We start from the raw sequence: 15,492 nt of genomic DNA, 5'->3' as shown, positions 1-15,492 counted from the left end.
TGACTCTATATTTTTGTCATAACGTCCGCTGACCTGCATGAAGTACTGCAGCATCTCGGATCGGCAATAAAATTCTGAATGTAGCTATCATCGGGAAGAAAAGCACTTTTCAAAGAAGAATTATCATAACAAAAAGTGAATCCTGCTCCTGTCAGTTCTCTTCATCATAGTGCGAGATGAAGAAAAGTTGAGGCACCTCTATAATTTGGTCAGAGTATTTCCAGCACCTAGACAGCATTTTACGATATCCTCAATGATTTTAGTTGCCTGCTTCTGTGCATCCTCTATAGCTTTCTTGTCGCATTCAACCACCAATTTACCCCATTTTATTTGTGTCTCAGTTTCTAGTTTGACTAGTGCATCGAACTTTTTCAATAGATCACTTCCTCGTTTAGCCAATTCAGCGATACTACTTCTCAGACAATTGAGACGATCTTCACTTGTCATACAACTCTCCAGCATCTTTTGTGCATCGTTCTTGAATTGACTCGCCTCATTGTGCATGGAGGAACGTTCATTTTTCAATTTTTCAACTGCTTTTTTGTGCTTGTTGTAACAGTCAAGAAGGTTACTTTTCATTGTTGTACGGATTTTTAAGAATTCTGATGCTTTTTGATCGATGCACTCACGTGCTATTGCTCCACGCTTCGATATCTCGGATAGTTTTTCTTGAATGGTTTGGAATGCTGTCTCTATCTGGGGGAATAAGAAAATGGGGTTATTACCAGAGGTTATTTACAGAGGAGCTGTTTCTAATTAAAAACATTTTTTTCTTTCTTTCATTAACCCTTTAAACAATTTCTCTAAGGACGAAAACTCGATCAGGCGTAAGAATCTATGTTCTTATATTTTTAATTCCAACGTTTGACTCTCATGAGGATCTAAATTTCAATATTGCAGTTCGAGATCATGAGGGTCAATATTTCAGTATTGATTTTTAACCCTCATAAGGGTCTTAGTTTAATATTTGAGGTTTGAAAAATTTCAATACTGTGATGGTCAGAGATCACTATTGAAATTGTGACCCTCATGAGGTTTTAACTCTCAATATTAATGTCTGACCCTTACGAGGGTCAAACGTCAATATTGAAAATTTTTCTCCTCATTGTTGTTGCAATATTACGCCTTGGTCCTTCTGATTATGATTGTTGTATCATGGTCTGACACCGAATTAAATTTATTGACCCTCATGAGGGTCGAAATTTGAATACTGACTCTTGTGAGGGCGAAAGGTTAGATTTTTTAAAACTTTCAATATGAATCACTGAGCCTCACGAGGGTCAAACGTCAATATTGAAATTTTGACCCTCATGAAGATCAAGATTTCAGTATTGGCGCTTTTGTTAATCCCCAATATTAATCTCAGACCCTTATGAGGGTCATGATTTCAGTATTGACGTTGGACTCTCATTAGTGACTGAAATTAATATTAGGGGTTAACAAATTTCAATATCGTGAGGATGAGAGGTCAATATTGAAATTTGGCCCCTCATAAGGATTCAACGCTCAATAGTAATGCCTGACCCTTATCAGAGTGAGAGGTCGAAAATATTGAAACTGTCAAGATGAGCCTCAATTTCATATTGACCTCTCATCCTCGATTGCTCTCCCTCCCTAAAAATTGAAACATCGACCGACAAAGTCATCCCCTCACCAACTCTAAAAATAATTTTTTTTAAGACGAAAACTCAATCACACTTGACAACCACTGCCCGTTCACTCTATGAAAGCCACATAATATCATCCTGTCATACATTTATGCCAGAAGAACAACTATTCCCATTGCAAACCCATCCCGATAAAAAAAAACAATTTATTTACCTGCGTAACCGCCCGTTTCTCAAAATCCTCCAATTCATTCTCCTCCATCTGCAAACACTTACTAATAACTTCCGTCGCTTCACGCAACATTCGATTGGTCTGCTCCAGCATACCCTCCAGAGTAAACCCCCCCTCGCACTCCTCCAACGACGATGCACTTGCCCCCATGAGTCCAAACAATAATTCACTTCACTTCCTCTTACCTCTCTCCTCCACCATATACTCTTATTTTTCACGTGAAGATAAACTCGAGTTGTATTTTCACAATTGAACGTAGAGTACCAACTGAAATCGAGAAACTCGAGCCGAGGGCAGAGGCTACAGGTAAACAATTCATTCTGTTTGTTGAAATGTGTACATTGTCTATTCAGTTTCTCCCAAGAATCAGAGGTGCACTGGAGGAAATGGCCTCGTGAAACAAACGGAATACTTGACAGAGAAAAATTTTCACCAGTTGCAACTGAAAACAGTTATTTGTTTTTGTTTATCCATTTTTCGTTAGCAGAGAACAATTGAGGTGAATGTTTTTGTTATCTCCTTTTTTTTGGTTATTGATAATTGTTAATTAAATAGTGCGAGATCGAGGTACTAACGAGCACTCCGATTGTACCTCGGTTCAATGTTCTTTGGAATAGGTGAAGAGGTCCTTTGAAGTCCACTTTTCTTCCATCCAGACGCCACCATTTAGTCTCTCTTGTTTTTTGTCTTTGTTCTTGTATCTTGGACGGGCTTTCTATGTGTCTGACGAGAGAAATTTCAGTCTTTGAAACTGAGAGCTGATGTTACTCACACGATGGGAGTGAATCTGATGCAGGGAGATATAAGGTTTGTTAGGAGAGAGACATTTTTCTTGGGTAATTACTTAAGTTTGGTGGAGGGAATTATGGGCTAATGAGGTTAAATCGATAGCGGTGATTTTTGTTGGGAAGAAGGTTGGAGGAAAGTAATATTGGAGACATTGAATGGTTTTTTATAGATTTGCGGTTATTCATATTTTCAATCTTGACGTTTGGGGTCATGAGCCTTATGAGGGTCAAAATGTCGATATTGACGTTTCAGCCTCATGTAGAGCAGACGTTAATATTGAGGGTTTCGGAATTTCAATATTGTGAGGATAAAAGCCAATGTTGAAATTTTAACCCTCATGAGGGTTGAAATTTCATCATTGTCTCTCATGGGGGTGAAAAATTAGCACTGGAATTTTGAATCGTTAAATATTAGTCTCTAAACCTCATGAGCGCCAAGATATATATTGACCTCACCCTCATGAAGGTCGAAATTTGAATATTGATTCTTGTGAGGGTGACAGCTCGGGTTTGAAATGGTGAAACTTTGAACATTATTTTCGATCCTCATGAGGGTCAAGATGAAAAAATATTGACCTCACCCTCACAAGGGTTAATATGAAGATATCATCCCTCATGGGGGTCAAAGATTAATATTCGCAGTTCAACAGTTTCAATCTTGTGAGATCGATAGGTCAATATTGAAATTTTCACATTCATGAGGGTCTGACCTTCAAGGGTAATGCCTAACCCTTATGAGGGTCAAATGTCAATTAAACAAATTTCACTTTTATTATCGCTGTAATATTACGCCACGGTCATTTTAATTGTAAGGGCAGACGACCCTCATGAGGGTCGAAATTTCAATATTGACTGTTATGAGGATGAAAGATTAGTATTGAAACGGTGAAACTTTACATATTATTCTCAAAACCCCATGAGGGTCAGTGTGAAGATGCATTCTTCATGAGAGTCAGAGATTAATATTGAAAGTTCGAAAGTTTTAATATTGTGAGGTCATAAGGTCAATATTGAAATTTTAATGTTCATGAGGGTCTTTCAACGGTAATTTTGACCCTTATTGTTGCTGCAATATTATGCAACGCTGCGTTTAATTATGTGTTTTACCTGAGGGTCAGTTGTCTAATTTAATGTTTTGACTCTCAACAGGGTCGAAATTTCAGTCTTGACGCTCGTGAAGGTGACAGCTCGATATTGAAATGTTGAACCTTTCAATATTATTCTCTCTACCTCATGAGGATGAAGATTAAAAAAAATTGACCTCTCCTCCTCACACGGGTCAATATGAAGATGTCACCCTCACATAATTTTTTACTCTTGGCGTCATTGATCCTCCCTGTCATTAATTAATCATTTCCCAACATAATTTGTCTTGAAATAATCAGCGAATGACTCCATAAATTTACCAATTGCCTCTTCCAAAAATTCATAAACCCACGACATTGCACCCCCACAGAATTGTTGACTCCGAAATGAAAGTCGAGATGACCCAAATATTAGTGACTATTTTTCCTCCCATTTAACCTCTTCTGAATATTTGACCCTCTCGACCTTTGACATTCTCCTTCCCATGAGCCTTCCTCTATGTTTGACTCTTGACGTCATTGATGGCGCCTGTTATCAATTCATCATTTCCTAACATAATTTGTTCTATAAATGACTCTATAAATTCGCCAATTGCATCTCCCAAAAATTGATAAATTCATTTTATTTTACCCTCCCATAATTTTTGACTGCAAATGAAAGTCGAGATGTCCCAAATATTAATGCCTATTTTTCCTCCCATCTAACCTCGTCTGAATATTTGACCCTCATTTGACCCTTTCTGTTAGTTTCACCCCTGACGTCATTGATGCGACCTGTCATCAATTCATCATTTCCCAATATAATTTGTTTGGAAATAATCAGTGAATGGCTCCATGAATTCGCCAAATGTTCCTCTCAAAAATTAATAAACCCATTTTATTGCACCCCCACATAATTTTCGACTCCAAAATGAAAGTCGAGATATCCCGAATATTAATGACCATTTTTCCACCCATGTAAGTTTAATACGAACCTGGTGTACTCGTAATTAGTTGGTGTAACCCGAGGTACGACGCTACAAGTTTGATAAATAGCTGCGTGTTTGCCATTTATTTGCGGTTTTCACACAGAGCGCTGAGTCATAAATAAACCACTCCGAATATTCTCTCTTCGTGAATCAGTGAATCATTATGTGCTCAACGATTTACAATTTACCGTTTAAAAATCAAATGTGCATCCTCCAGTAGTTCTTTACACGTTAATTTTGGATGAGCATCCGAAATGATGAAGTATTTGATTGGTGAAACTATTGACAGAGTTGAGCTCTAATAATATTTGCTGCAGACAACTTCAGAATTACAATGAAATGTGACAGACGAAGGTTGACGGGAAGGGGAGGGGTGTTACTCGAAGAATCCAATAAACGCTGGGAGGAAAAGGAAGTTAAATCTAGATTGTTGACGTGTCTGACTGTACTGTACTGTTAGAGTAAAATGGGTGACTTGTTGGATAAGGGATGAGTCTAGTGATGAAATTCAGAGGAGGATTGTTTCAAAGTCCATGATTATTGGAACAATGATTGAGGATTTCAGTTTTTCGAGTTAGGAGAAATAGATTGGATATTTCGGATCAGTGGGGATTAATTGAGATTTCAGGACAAGTGTATTTGTTTCATTTTTCATGATTATTGTACAAGTCATGATGTAAAGTGAGAGGTTAAATTCAAATTTAAATTTCAGTTTTTTTGTGTTTTATCGACCCATTATGATCCAAAAAGGGTGATAAAGGTTTTCTTCAATTGCTCGCTAATGAATCGATGGAATTAAATCATTTCTTTCTCTCAAATTGAGGTATTGTTGAGCCCTATCCATCGACATTAATCAAAATTTAATTTGTTTAAGAATTTTTTTTATTTTTGAATTTTTCAAAAAATTGATTGTCCCACGGTAATAAAAAATGAATTAATTGAATAAAGGCTTAAAAAATTTATTTGGATGCCCTTGACGGAGTTCAAAGATGAAAACGACAGCAATAATCGTTGTTTTGATTTATATAAAAATTGGCAAAATTTTTGTATCTTTTGAAAATCGGAATTCCGGGAATATCTTGATATATCATGCTTCAAATTAATTTAACCTTAGACTGGTCACCATGCGAGGGAATTGCCGCAACACGTCCTTTTATTCACCTTGCCATCAACTGATTGACCGGAAAAATTTGAGAAAAATTGAATTCGTCAATTGAAGTATCTGGAAAATTCTAGTATTTTTTTTCAATATTATATCTTTAATTCTGGGAGAAAAAAAATTATTTGAAACAGGTGAACAATTTTTTCCTGTGTTAAATGAAATTGCCTGTTGCGCGACGTTCCTGGGAACTCGCTAAACGCGCCCGGGAAGTGTAGAGTGGATTCGGCAACGCTGGAGCCTAAATAACACGGCGGCACTCTCCCGCGAAGGTGACTAAAGTCGCATTTTCCCGTCAGGTGACCAGACTCGGGTTAAGTATAGCTTAAAATGTTAGTTTCAATGCCACACTGTGGAAGTTCACCGATAACTACGATAGCTATATCTGTTGATTTGATTTTTATGATGAATTTTGCAAATTTCCAATGTTCCATCATCTCTCTATATTATAAAAATCCAAATCGACTTCTGGTGATAAAAATTTGGTACTCGAAATTAAGACTTAAAAATTAAGGATCACGAAGGTCACGAGGGTCAACGTAAGGGTTACTAGGGTCAGAATAAGGGTCATGAGGGTCAGATTAAGGGTCCCGAAGGTCAGGTTAAGGGTTACATGGGTCAGATTAAGGGTTATAAGCTTAAAGGTCATAAAGGTCAGATCAAAGGCCCATATAAGGGTAAGAAGGGTCAGATTAAGGGTCCAAATAAAGAACATGGAGGTGAAAAACCAAGGGTCAGAAATTAAGGGTCACCAGCGTCAAAATACAGGTTATGAGGGTTATAATGAGAGTCAGACTAACGATCCAAATAAGATTCACCAGGATCAGATTATATTCATCGCAGAACTTGACCCTTATCAGAGCTTTCATTTGACTTTGGTGATAGTCATTGTATTTCACCCTCATCCAGTGTTCATTTAAGCCTGATCGTCATCGTTGTATTATCGTCGCAGTAGTTAACCCCTATTTAAACCTCATTCATTCCTCATCATCGTCGGAATTTTAGACCCTCACCCGAGCCCCATTTGATTCAAATCTGCCTATCATTTAGCCCTACCATCTTATCAGACTCATTTCATTTCATTTTTATCCGGGTGATCTCAATTGAATGCTCAACACCTGTATCAGTATCGATACAAAATTCTCTCATCGGAAAAAATCACTTTTTATCCATCAATTCATGTATTTTCTATGACACCCCCAATTCAATAATTACACTCTCCCTCGCTACAACCGAATCTTCTCAATAACTACATCCATTCAACCCCATTATCTCCCAAGCCCTTCCGTTAAATCCAATTTTTTTCGGCTGACTCCGTTCTCCCTAATCCCGAGGTACAAAAAAATTGCTGATGTCGAGATGAAAAAAATTCTTCCCTGAATAACCGATTCCGGACAATGTTGAAGGGGGTTTGAAGGGGCACTGAAAAGAAATAGAAAGGACTTGACGCGCGGCCGGAAGCTCAATTTGGACCATTGAAATTTATCGAATCTTTCACGAATGCTCCCCCCCTCCCAGCGACGAGTGGATACAGCCCTGAACGCGACTGTCTCCTGCAGACCAAAAGACTCTTCTCTCGGATGTAGAATAATTGAGGGATTCCACGAGCATTTCAGCCTAGTCACGTAGAGGGGGTACGTCTGGAGCGCTACCTAATGTCGTAAAACAAAAAACGAGGAGGGGACAAAAGGTAGGAGCAAAACATCTACGTTTCAATTTTTTAGGAGTCAAGTTAGAGCACAAGTGCGTCTTCTCCGCCGTGCCTTCACCTTTGGAATTATTCATTTGGTGTTTGGGTGCTTTGTCGAATGCTGTAATATCGTGGAGGGGCTTCGAGAATAGGTGGGAAGGAGGAGTCACTTATTGGGGGCTTTTGTGGGGTAATGGGATCGTCAGATTGATTAATTGAGGGCTAGGCATTTTAGGGTGGGAATTGAGTGGCTGTTGACGTCTTTCGTCTGTCTCCGGGGATATCTGATTATTTATCAATGATTGTGTGGCATTTGTAAGGAGACGGGTCTACCAACGGTTATGAATGAAGTTGTCATTGGGTAGGGGGAATTCCTGGCACTATGGGAATTTAGGTGTTTTGGAGGGGAAGTCGGTTGGGGTGGTTGATAGATGGATGATGGAAGAGCCCAGTTAGATTGTTGGGTGGACCTTCTTATGTGAAGTCGGGTGCTCTGGATTTGCCCAAAAAGTTTGAATCTGGTCGATCCATTAGCGAATAGTTCGTGACAAATTTCTTTACATGTACAGATACGAAAAAGGCCTAAAAATTACAATATCAGAATGTAGGAGCCATAATGAGTTGATATAGCGCAAAACATTGACAACTTAAATTGGAATGATTACAATGCTTCTATTGGAAGGCAACAGAAAAATTTCTTACATAAGGGTCAACAACGTTTTCAGTGACGGAATAGGCGGAACCAAAACCTACGGTTGGAAGAGTGGGGGAGCCTCATTTCCCCCACTGAATGGACCACGTGTTTAACTGAATTACAATACTTCACTCTTAATGCCTTGCAACACTATTTGTTATCATTGGTTCGGCGGAAATCCTTGTAGTTGTGCGGATTTGAAATTTTTGGAACGGGAGTGGTTTGGGTTGGGAGATGGATGGATGATGGAAGAGTCCAGTCAGATTATTGGGTGAACCTTCTTATGTGAAGTCAGGTGCTCTAGATTTGACAAAAAAGATTGAATTTGGTCGATCCATTACCGAACCGTTCGTGAAAAATTTCGTTACATGTACAGATACGAAAAACGTCTACAAATTAGCTTATCAGAATATAGGAGCCATAATGGGTTGACATAGCGCAAAACATTGACAACTTAAATTGGAACGAGTACAATGTTTCCATTCGAAGGCAACAGAAAATCTTCTGATATAAGGGTCAGCAACGTTTTCAGTGACGGAGTGGGTGGAGCTAAGACGTACGGTTAGACGAGTGGGGGTGCCATCTCATTTCTCCTATTGAATGAACTGCGCCACGTGTTCCACTAAACTACGACAATCCATCCGTAATGCCTTGGTCCACTGTGTGAGGAATGAGGTCACTCTCTCCATTATATTTCATTCGCAACAATAATACCATGCCTTCTTTTTCTATTCAAACAGTCTCTACTCTACAGCGAGATCGGATAACTTGTAAAACTTGGTCAATCAGCCGTGGGATTGCATGCGGTCTACCGATGTAGCTATCGCAGAATGGACAAGAGGACGTACTGGGAATTGGATATCTGTCCCGGATACCGAGTCAATTCGATAGATTTTAGTCAAATAGAATGGCGAATTAATGGAGATAACTTCGATATTCTGGAATGAGGAGATATCTGGCGTCTATTCGCTCTTGGACGGAGAAAAAAGTTGGATAAAAATTATGTAGAAAATCGTGGCAAATTACTGTGCAAAAGGTAATCGTGGAGTGAAATGTAATTCAATGAAAGAATACCGGTATGTGGAGGATATTTTACAATTCGTTTAGTAAAAATAAAACACATTTATGGATGGGAAAATTATCCTCCTGTGTACAGTAAAATTTACCATACTACTAGAGTATTTTTTTCCTTGCACGCATCTGGAGGTTATGGAGACCAATGGAAGTGAAATTTTACCGAAGGCGTTCGGTAAAAAATAATTCTCCGTTACAGAAAAATTACACACAATAGTCGGCGGCTACGCCCCCTGCTAGCTCCGCTCGCAAACCCCCATATGATTCACAGATGATCCCCACATGATCCCCATAACCCTTATTCTGACGCTTCCTTTCTGACTCTTAATTTTGGACCCTTAATTTGGAGTACCAAATTTTCATCACTAGAAGTCGATTTAGATGTTGAGGCAGCACTATTGCAGAGCGATTAGGAAAAGTTTTTATCGCTTAGCATTCTGACTGATTTTCGAGGTGAAGTCGGTATACTCGAGGATCACTGAGCGATGTCATTTATGAGTAAAAAAATGATAATTCATTAGTTTCATGTCCGGAGTAATGGAGATAAAATTTCAAAATGATAATTTTTATCATTTGAAAACGATTAAGTTGAGAACCACTACCACAGTGGGCGGAGCAACGCAGTGGTTGGTCAACTTCAAAGTTGAATAACTTGACAGAGGGGGCGGATCGTATAGCAAAGTTGAAAAGGAACATTCGACTCCAAATTTCACGCTCTTTCTAGCCTCAAATATAAAGTGCGTTGTTTTGGGACAGGGTGTAGAGAGATTCAACAATCACATTCACGTTCACTGGGATAATTTTTGGTGGTATGCAACGTAATTTTTACAGTTTTGGCGCACATCAATACATATATGCAGACACCATCCAGAAATCGCACACTCGGATTTTTTAGATACTATTTATTAACGACTATTCACCGACGGCGGTGGCTGTGTGGTTAGAGTGTGGGATTAGCATCTGGGAGACCCGGGTTCGATTCCCGGCTGGGGGGGGGGGGCAAAATTTGTGCCACTCTAAATCTCACGGGTTCATTGTCGAGCGGGAGTTTCGCAACAGACGACTGTAACTGGGCAGGTTTTTCCCTCAAATGAGGTTTTTCCTTGTCCTTCGGCGAATGTGGTACAGGGGGTTGGGGGGTGGGAAGGGAACAAATCATAAAGACCCGAAAGGGTATACGAGAAGAAAAAAATTTTTTTATTAACGACTATTCCTAACCCAAAAATTTGGAAGACTAACCCGTAAATTTGAGCGACTACAAAGCATCCATTCAAAAGCAAAAGAAAAGCAAAAAAAATGCAAATGATGATTTCGAAGAGTAGAGACGAAGTAAATCCAGATTCATTTTCTTTGAACAGAAACGAGTTGATGCATGCCGAAATTTTCCAGTCGACTGTCCACAAGTATCTCAGATTCTCTTCTCCCGTAAAATGCGAAAAAACTTGAACATGGTGACACTGAGTCAGGATGAAAAAAACCAAGGGAAAGTTTTTTATAATCCTCCATGGATGTCTCGTCTCTCCACGTACGTTCTCTGTTTTCTACTCACAGTCGTGTTTCCTCAGTACAACAACCGGGATAGAATGTATGCACTGCATTACAAGAAGCAATATTTTAGAGTTTGCCACCCTCGGGAGAAGCATATCCTCTATAAACTACGGTTTACGACTTGCAATTTCAACTTTCTAAAAATGCAAACAACAGAGGTCAATTCAATGCATTTTTTTCTTGCTGCTACTCTGACAGTTTCACCATTTTTTTGATACCACTTTCAAGGGGGCATATACTTGGAAACCATTTTTATATTGTAAGGGTACATTCTTGATGGAGATTGGGGAACCGTTTACTAATTAATAGGCAGTCACAACTTTTGGAATTGGACACCGAAATCTTTTTTTCCTCCCGAATGGTAGGTTTGTAATCGTTCGAATGTAAGTTTCAGATTTTTTCATTATATCGACCCATTATAATCCAGAAAGTCTGAAAATGTAATTTTATAGCGTGTCCATACGGATGTACGTGAGAAACATCTTCTGCAATTGTGCACTAATGAATCGATGGAATTGAATCATTCCTTTTTCTTAAATGTCGATATTGTTGAGCCCTATCCATCCAGAATTCCTTGTTACCCATCGAAATTTGTGTGATATATTTTCGTCAACAAAATCGCCGAAAGCTGGGATCGAACCCGCGGCCTCTCGCACAGTAGGTAGTTTCGCTACCACTGCACCAGCGTGTCCGACTGTAGGAAATCAAATAATTATCACTTCTTAATTTTTACTCCAGCGAATTCCAAGTATTCTAATAGTTGAATAAGCTCAATCGTCCGAGAAATGCCACCAATCCCTTTGTACCAAACTGTTCCTCAATATGAATTAATTTCTTGCATTCTTCGGATACTTTAGTCTCATCTATTCCATCCAATAATTCCCTGAATGTAAATAATCCCTCCCAATTTTTTCAATTGCCAACTATCCCTGATATGGTTTTTATTGTTGAAAATGGAAAATGGAAAACTCTGAAATTTCCATTGAACACGTAAACTCGGCAACATTTCAGACGAACACACCATGAGTTTACGCCTTACGTTTTTTCGCCTTTCAAGTTACCGTCATTTCACGTCTCTGGGAAAACCCCAGAAAGCGCTGAGACACGACATCAGGCACATATGATAGAACCCCTCTCCCCTCTCGTCAGAGGCAGTTCGGTCGCAGCCTAGGGTCCCACATTACCGGTACCGTCGATAACATAAAATTCCTTAGTACCGATCAAAATCCATGGGATATATTTTTGTCAAAAAAATCGGCGAAGGCTGGGATCGAACCCGCGCCCTCTCGCATAGTAGGTATTCACGCTACCACTGCACCAGCGTGTCCGATCATAGGAAATCAAATAATTATCACTTCTTAATTTTTACTCCAGCGAATTACAAGTATTTTAATAGTTGAGTAAGCTCAATCGTCCAAAAAATTCTACCAATCCCTTTGTACCAAACTTTTCCTCGAAATGAATTAAATTCTCGCATTCTTCGGATACTTCAGTCTCATCCATTCCACCCAATAATCCCCTGAATATAAATAATTCCCCCCCAATTTTTTCAATTGCCAACTATCCCGGATATTCTTTTTATTGCTGAAAATGGAAAATAAAAAACCCTGAAATTCCGATTGTATGTTTGCGCACCCAGACTCGGTAACGTTCCACACGGACACACGATGAGTTTCCGGTATTTTGAATCGATCGTTGCCTCCACGATTACCTTCTGCCATATATCCCGTGAAAATGTTGAATGCCTCATCGATGTATGATGGACAGACGTACCTTTATGAGCCAACGTGAGTATACATGTTCCCACACATCCTGCCTCATCCGATATATGAAATATATTTTCATCCTGATCGAGTGGGTGTGCACATACCGCTTCGCCCAGTCAGTAATTGCGATGAGTGGAAATCCGCCTGCCTAGAATGCGAGAATTTTTCATCATGTCATATCTGTATAATCCTGATTATGACGAGGATGTTCGGATGACGGGATTCACCAGGATGGGGTGGGTAGGAAGAATGTGAGGGATACCTTAATGATTGAAAATAATGCCAAATGGAGACGACTATCACAGTTTTGTTAGAAAATTGAAATATAACAATAACAGGCATGTATTTGCATTGAACACCATGCCATATTTTATTCAAGACCTTTTTGGTACGTTTGATCCTCATGGAGCTCAGAGGTCAATATGGAAATTTTGATTTTGCTGAGACGGTAAAGCTTCCTTTTATGTTTGACTTTCGTTTGACCTACATGCGACGTAAGGATCAGATGGTCATATTTAAAAGTTGACCTTCATGCTTGAGCCGTATATGATGGTAATCCTCTCGTTTTGAGTTTGACCCTAATGTGACTCTCCTAAAAATCGAATATTTGTATTAAAATTTTATTCCTCAGATAACCCTCATGAAGCTCAAATATCAGTACTGAAATATTAATCATTATATCTGACCCTGCCACAACCATCTCAAGACTCAACCGTCAATATATAATTCGACCTTCAGCCAAGACCTTCATCTGACGGATTTGTCCTTTCTTCCCATTTTTCTCTCATGTGGTGGTCATAACGGTCACAGGTCAATATTGAAGTTGTTGACCCTCATGTTTCATTGTCATGCAACAGAAATCTTCTCCTTTCCTTTCGACCTTGAATCAACCGTTGAAGGTCGAAGACATGATTAGAAAAATTCAACCCTTCGGCGATGGCAGGGTTTTCACCCTTTCCATGGCTGACTGCCTCATGCAACCCTCATAAGTATTAAATATAAATATTAAAAAATGGACTCTCATATTTGTGCCTTATGTGACCCCGAAAATCAATACATCGGTCAAAGATACGGTTTAAAACCTCATATTTCATCTTTATGCTTCACCCTTATATGATCATATTTCTCTCATTTTATGTTTGACCCTCATGTGACCCTCGTAAAAAATTGAATATCAACATTAGAATTTGGATTCTCAGATAACCCTCATGAGGGTTCAACATCAGTATTGAAATGCTGATTATTATGTCTGACCCTGCCGCAACCATCTTAAGGTTCAAACGTCCATATGGAATATTGGGCCCTTAGACGAGCCCTTTCTTCATATTTGTCTCTCATGTAGGGCTCATCAGGGTCACAGTTTAATATTGAAATTACTGACCCTCATCCAAAATCAACCAAAATCGATCCCCAGCACGATATTATGAGAAATAACAATCATAAAAATTATTCCAGCCCTCCAAATTTCCGAGAAACCCTCCGAATTCCTAATCGCCAATAAATTCTCCGAAAAATGCGATAATTGAAATTTTGAAATGCAAGCACTCACAACTTTTTCCGCTGCAGATGGCGCCGAAGCGCATTCTAGTGAAGCTTTTTTAAGAGTCTTCACAGTGTTTTACGGCCTTTTACTGAGTCGCTTGTGGAAGTTTTTCTACGTGCCAGTATGAACTCCATTTTCCACCGTTATTCTCATCATTTTTATTCTACCCAGTGTGATGCCCAAGGAAAATATCCTTTTGTACTTCCATCGCAGTGGATAGTCTAAATTTCAAACTATCCAATATCTCATTTTTCCTAGAGGGAGGGATTGTTGTTCCACCCGTCTATCTCCTTGGTAATAAAGTTGGAATGCTTGTATCTGCAAACAAGGATGGTGAATTGGAATGATGATAAATCTGCGAAACGAGGGGCTGTGATAGTAGACAAATTGAAGAGGAAAATAGAAACATTTTATGGCTGTGAGAATACGTAAAAATAATGGGTATGAATATTTTATTGTTTTATTTTGACGTTTTTATTTAGTACGTATATACCATTTTCTTCCCGTTATTGTTTCCATTATCGTCATGATGATGGAATGCAATTTTGATGGAGTTATGAATATCTAGTCGAAATGAAGCATGTCTGACTACTCTCAGATGATATAATCAAGTGACGAAATTGTGAAGAATATTCGGTTAAATAGGACATTTATTTGATTCGATCAACACTGATCAGACAGCCTCTTGGAATCGTTTCTATTCAATCTAAACCCGCTCCATTCAATTTTCTCTCTACATCCGAATCATTCACATGAAACCGTCGCAAATAGTCTTTCACCACACAGTGCATCGAAATCTGTCCTGTGGTTATAGGCAAGAAGCCTGAGACATTAACAGTAGTTGAATGGATGAACCGTAGGCGTTCACCACATCCAATGAGCTCAAGGAAATGACGCGATGTCGATAGGATTGTCTCCACCGGGTAATGGAATAAATGACGAGGATGGATATACCTGGGTTCATTGTGTGGCTTTACCATATGCCTCGTGTACACTGACATGAGTAGTGATATGATATCCACTCGTGCTTTTACGGTACAAAGCCAAATGGAGGGTTCAAAGTTCCTCATTGCGGCCACTATACTCACGTTATCGATCGTAATATTTGGGAATTTTCATATGTGATGAGGGAAATTTGGCCTTTGAGCGGATTGTGAGGTTTTTGGAGTTGATGAGAGAGAGGTAATGTGAGCTCTTTCATGATAAGATGTATGAGGTCAATTCCTAGAGCCATTGAATGACCTGGGAAGCTCAAACCTTTATCTGAATGAACGAATGGTTCTGCTACATCATGTTGTGAGAAATCTCCAAATAAAGATTTTAACCTGCATCTTCTTT

At 39.1% G+C, this 15,492-nt stretch overlaps 2 protein-coding genes across 7 annotated transcripts in view; one reads left to right on the top strand and one right to left on the bottom strand.

Annotated features, from left to right (window-relative positions):
* The window catches only part of LOC107048707 (disks large 1 tumor suppressor protein), a 616,903-nt gene that overhangs the window by 277,675 nt on the left and 323,736 nt on the right, over positions 1-15,492 (top strand). The window lies entirely within an intron of this gene.
* On the bottom strand, positions 17-2,080 carry LOC107048718. The gene is made up of 2 exons (XM_015272056.1): positions 1,822-2,080; positions 17-696 (listed from the first exon to the last, which is right to left on the bottom strand). Exons 1-2 carry the CDS (start codon positions 1,987-1,989, stop codon positions 199-201), a joined length of 666 nt encoding a protein of 221 aa, XP_015127542.1. The 5' UTR covers positions 1,990-2,080; the 3' UTR covers positions 17-198.

This window comes from Diachasma alloeum, unplaced genomic scaffold (genome assembly GCF_001412515.2).
Source record: "Diachasma alloeum isolate Michigan unplaced genomic scaffold, Dall2.0 Dall_scaffold_00196, whole genome shotgun sequence".
NCBI classification, from domain to species: Eukaryota; Metazoa; Arthropoda; class Insecta; order Hymenoptera; family Braconidae; genus Diachasma; species Diachasma alloeum.
Note: the sequence above shows the minus strand (reverse complement) of the source record. Positions and strands in the feature narration are given on the sequence as shown.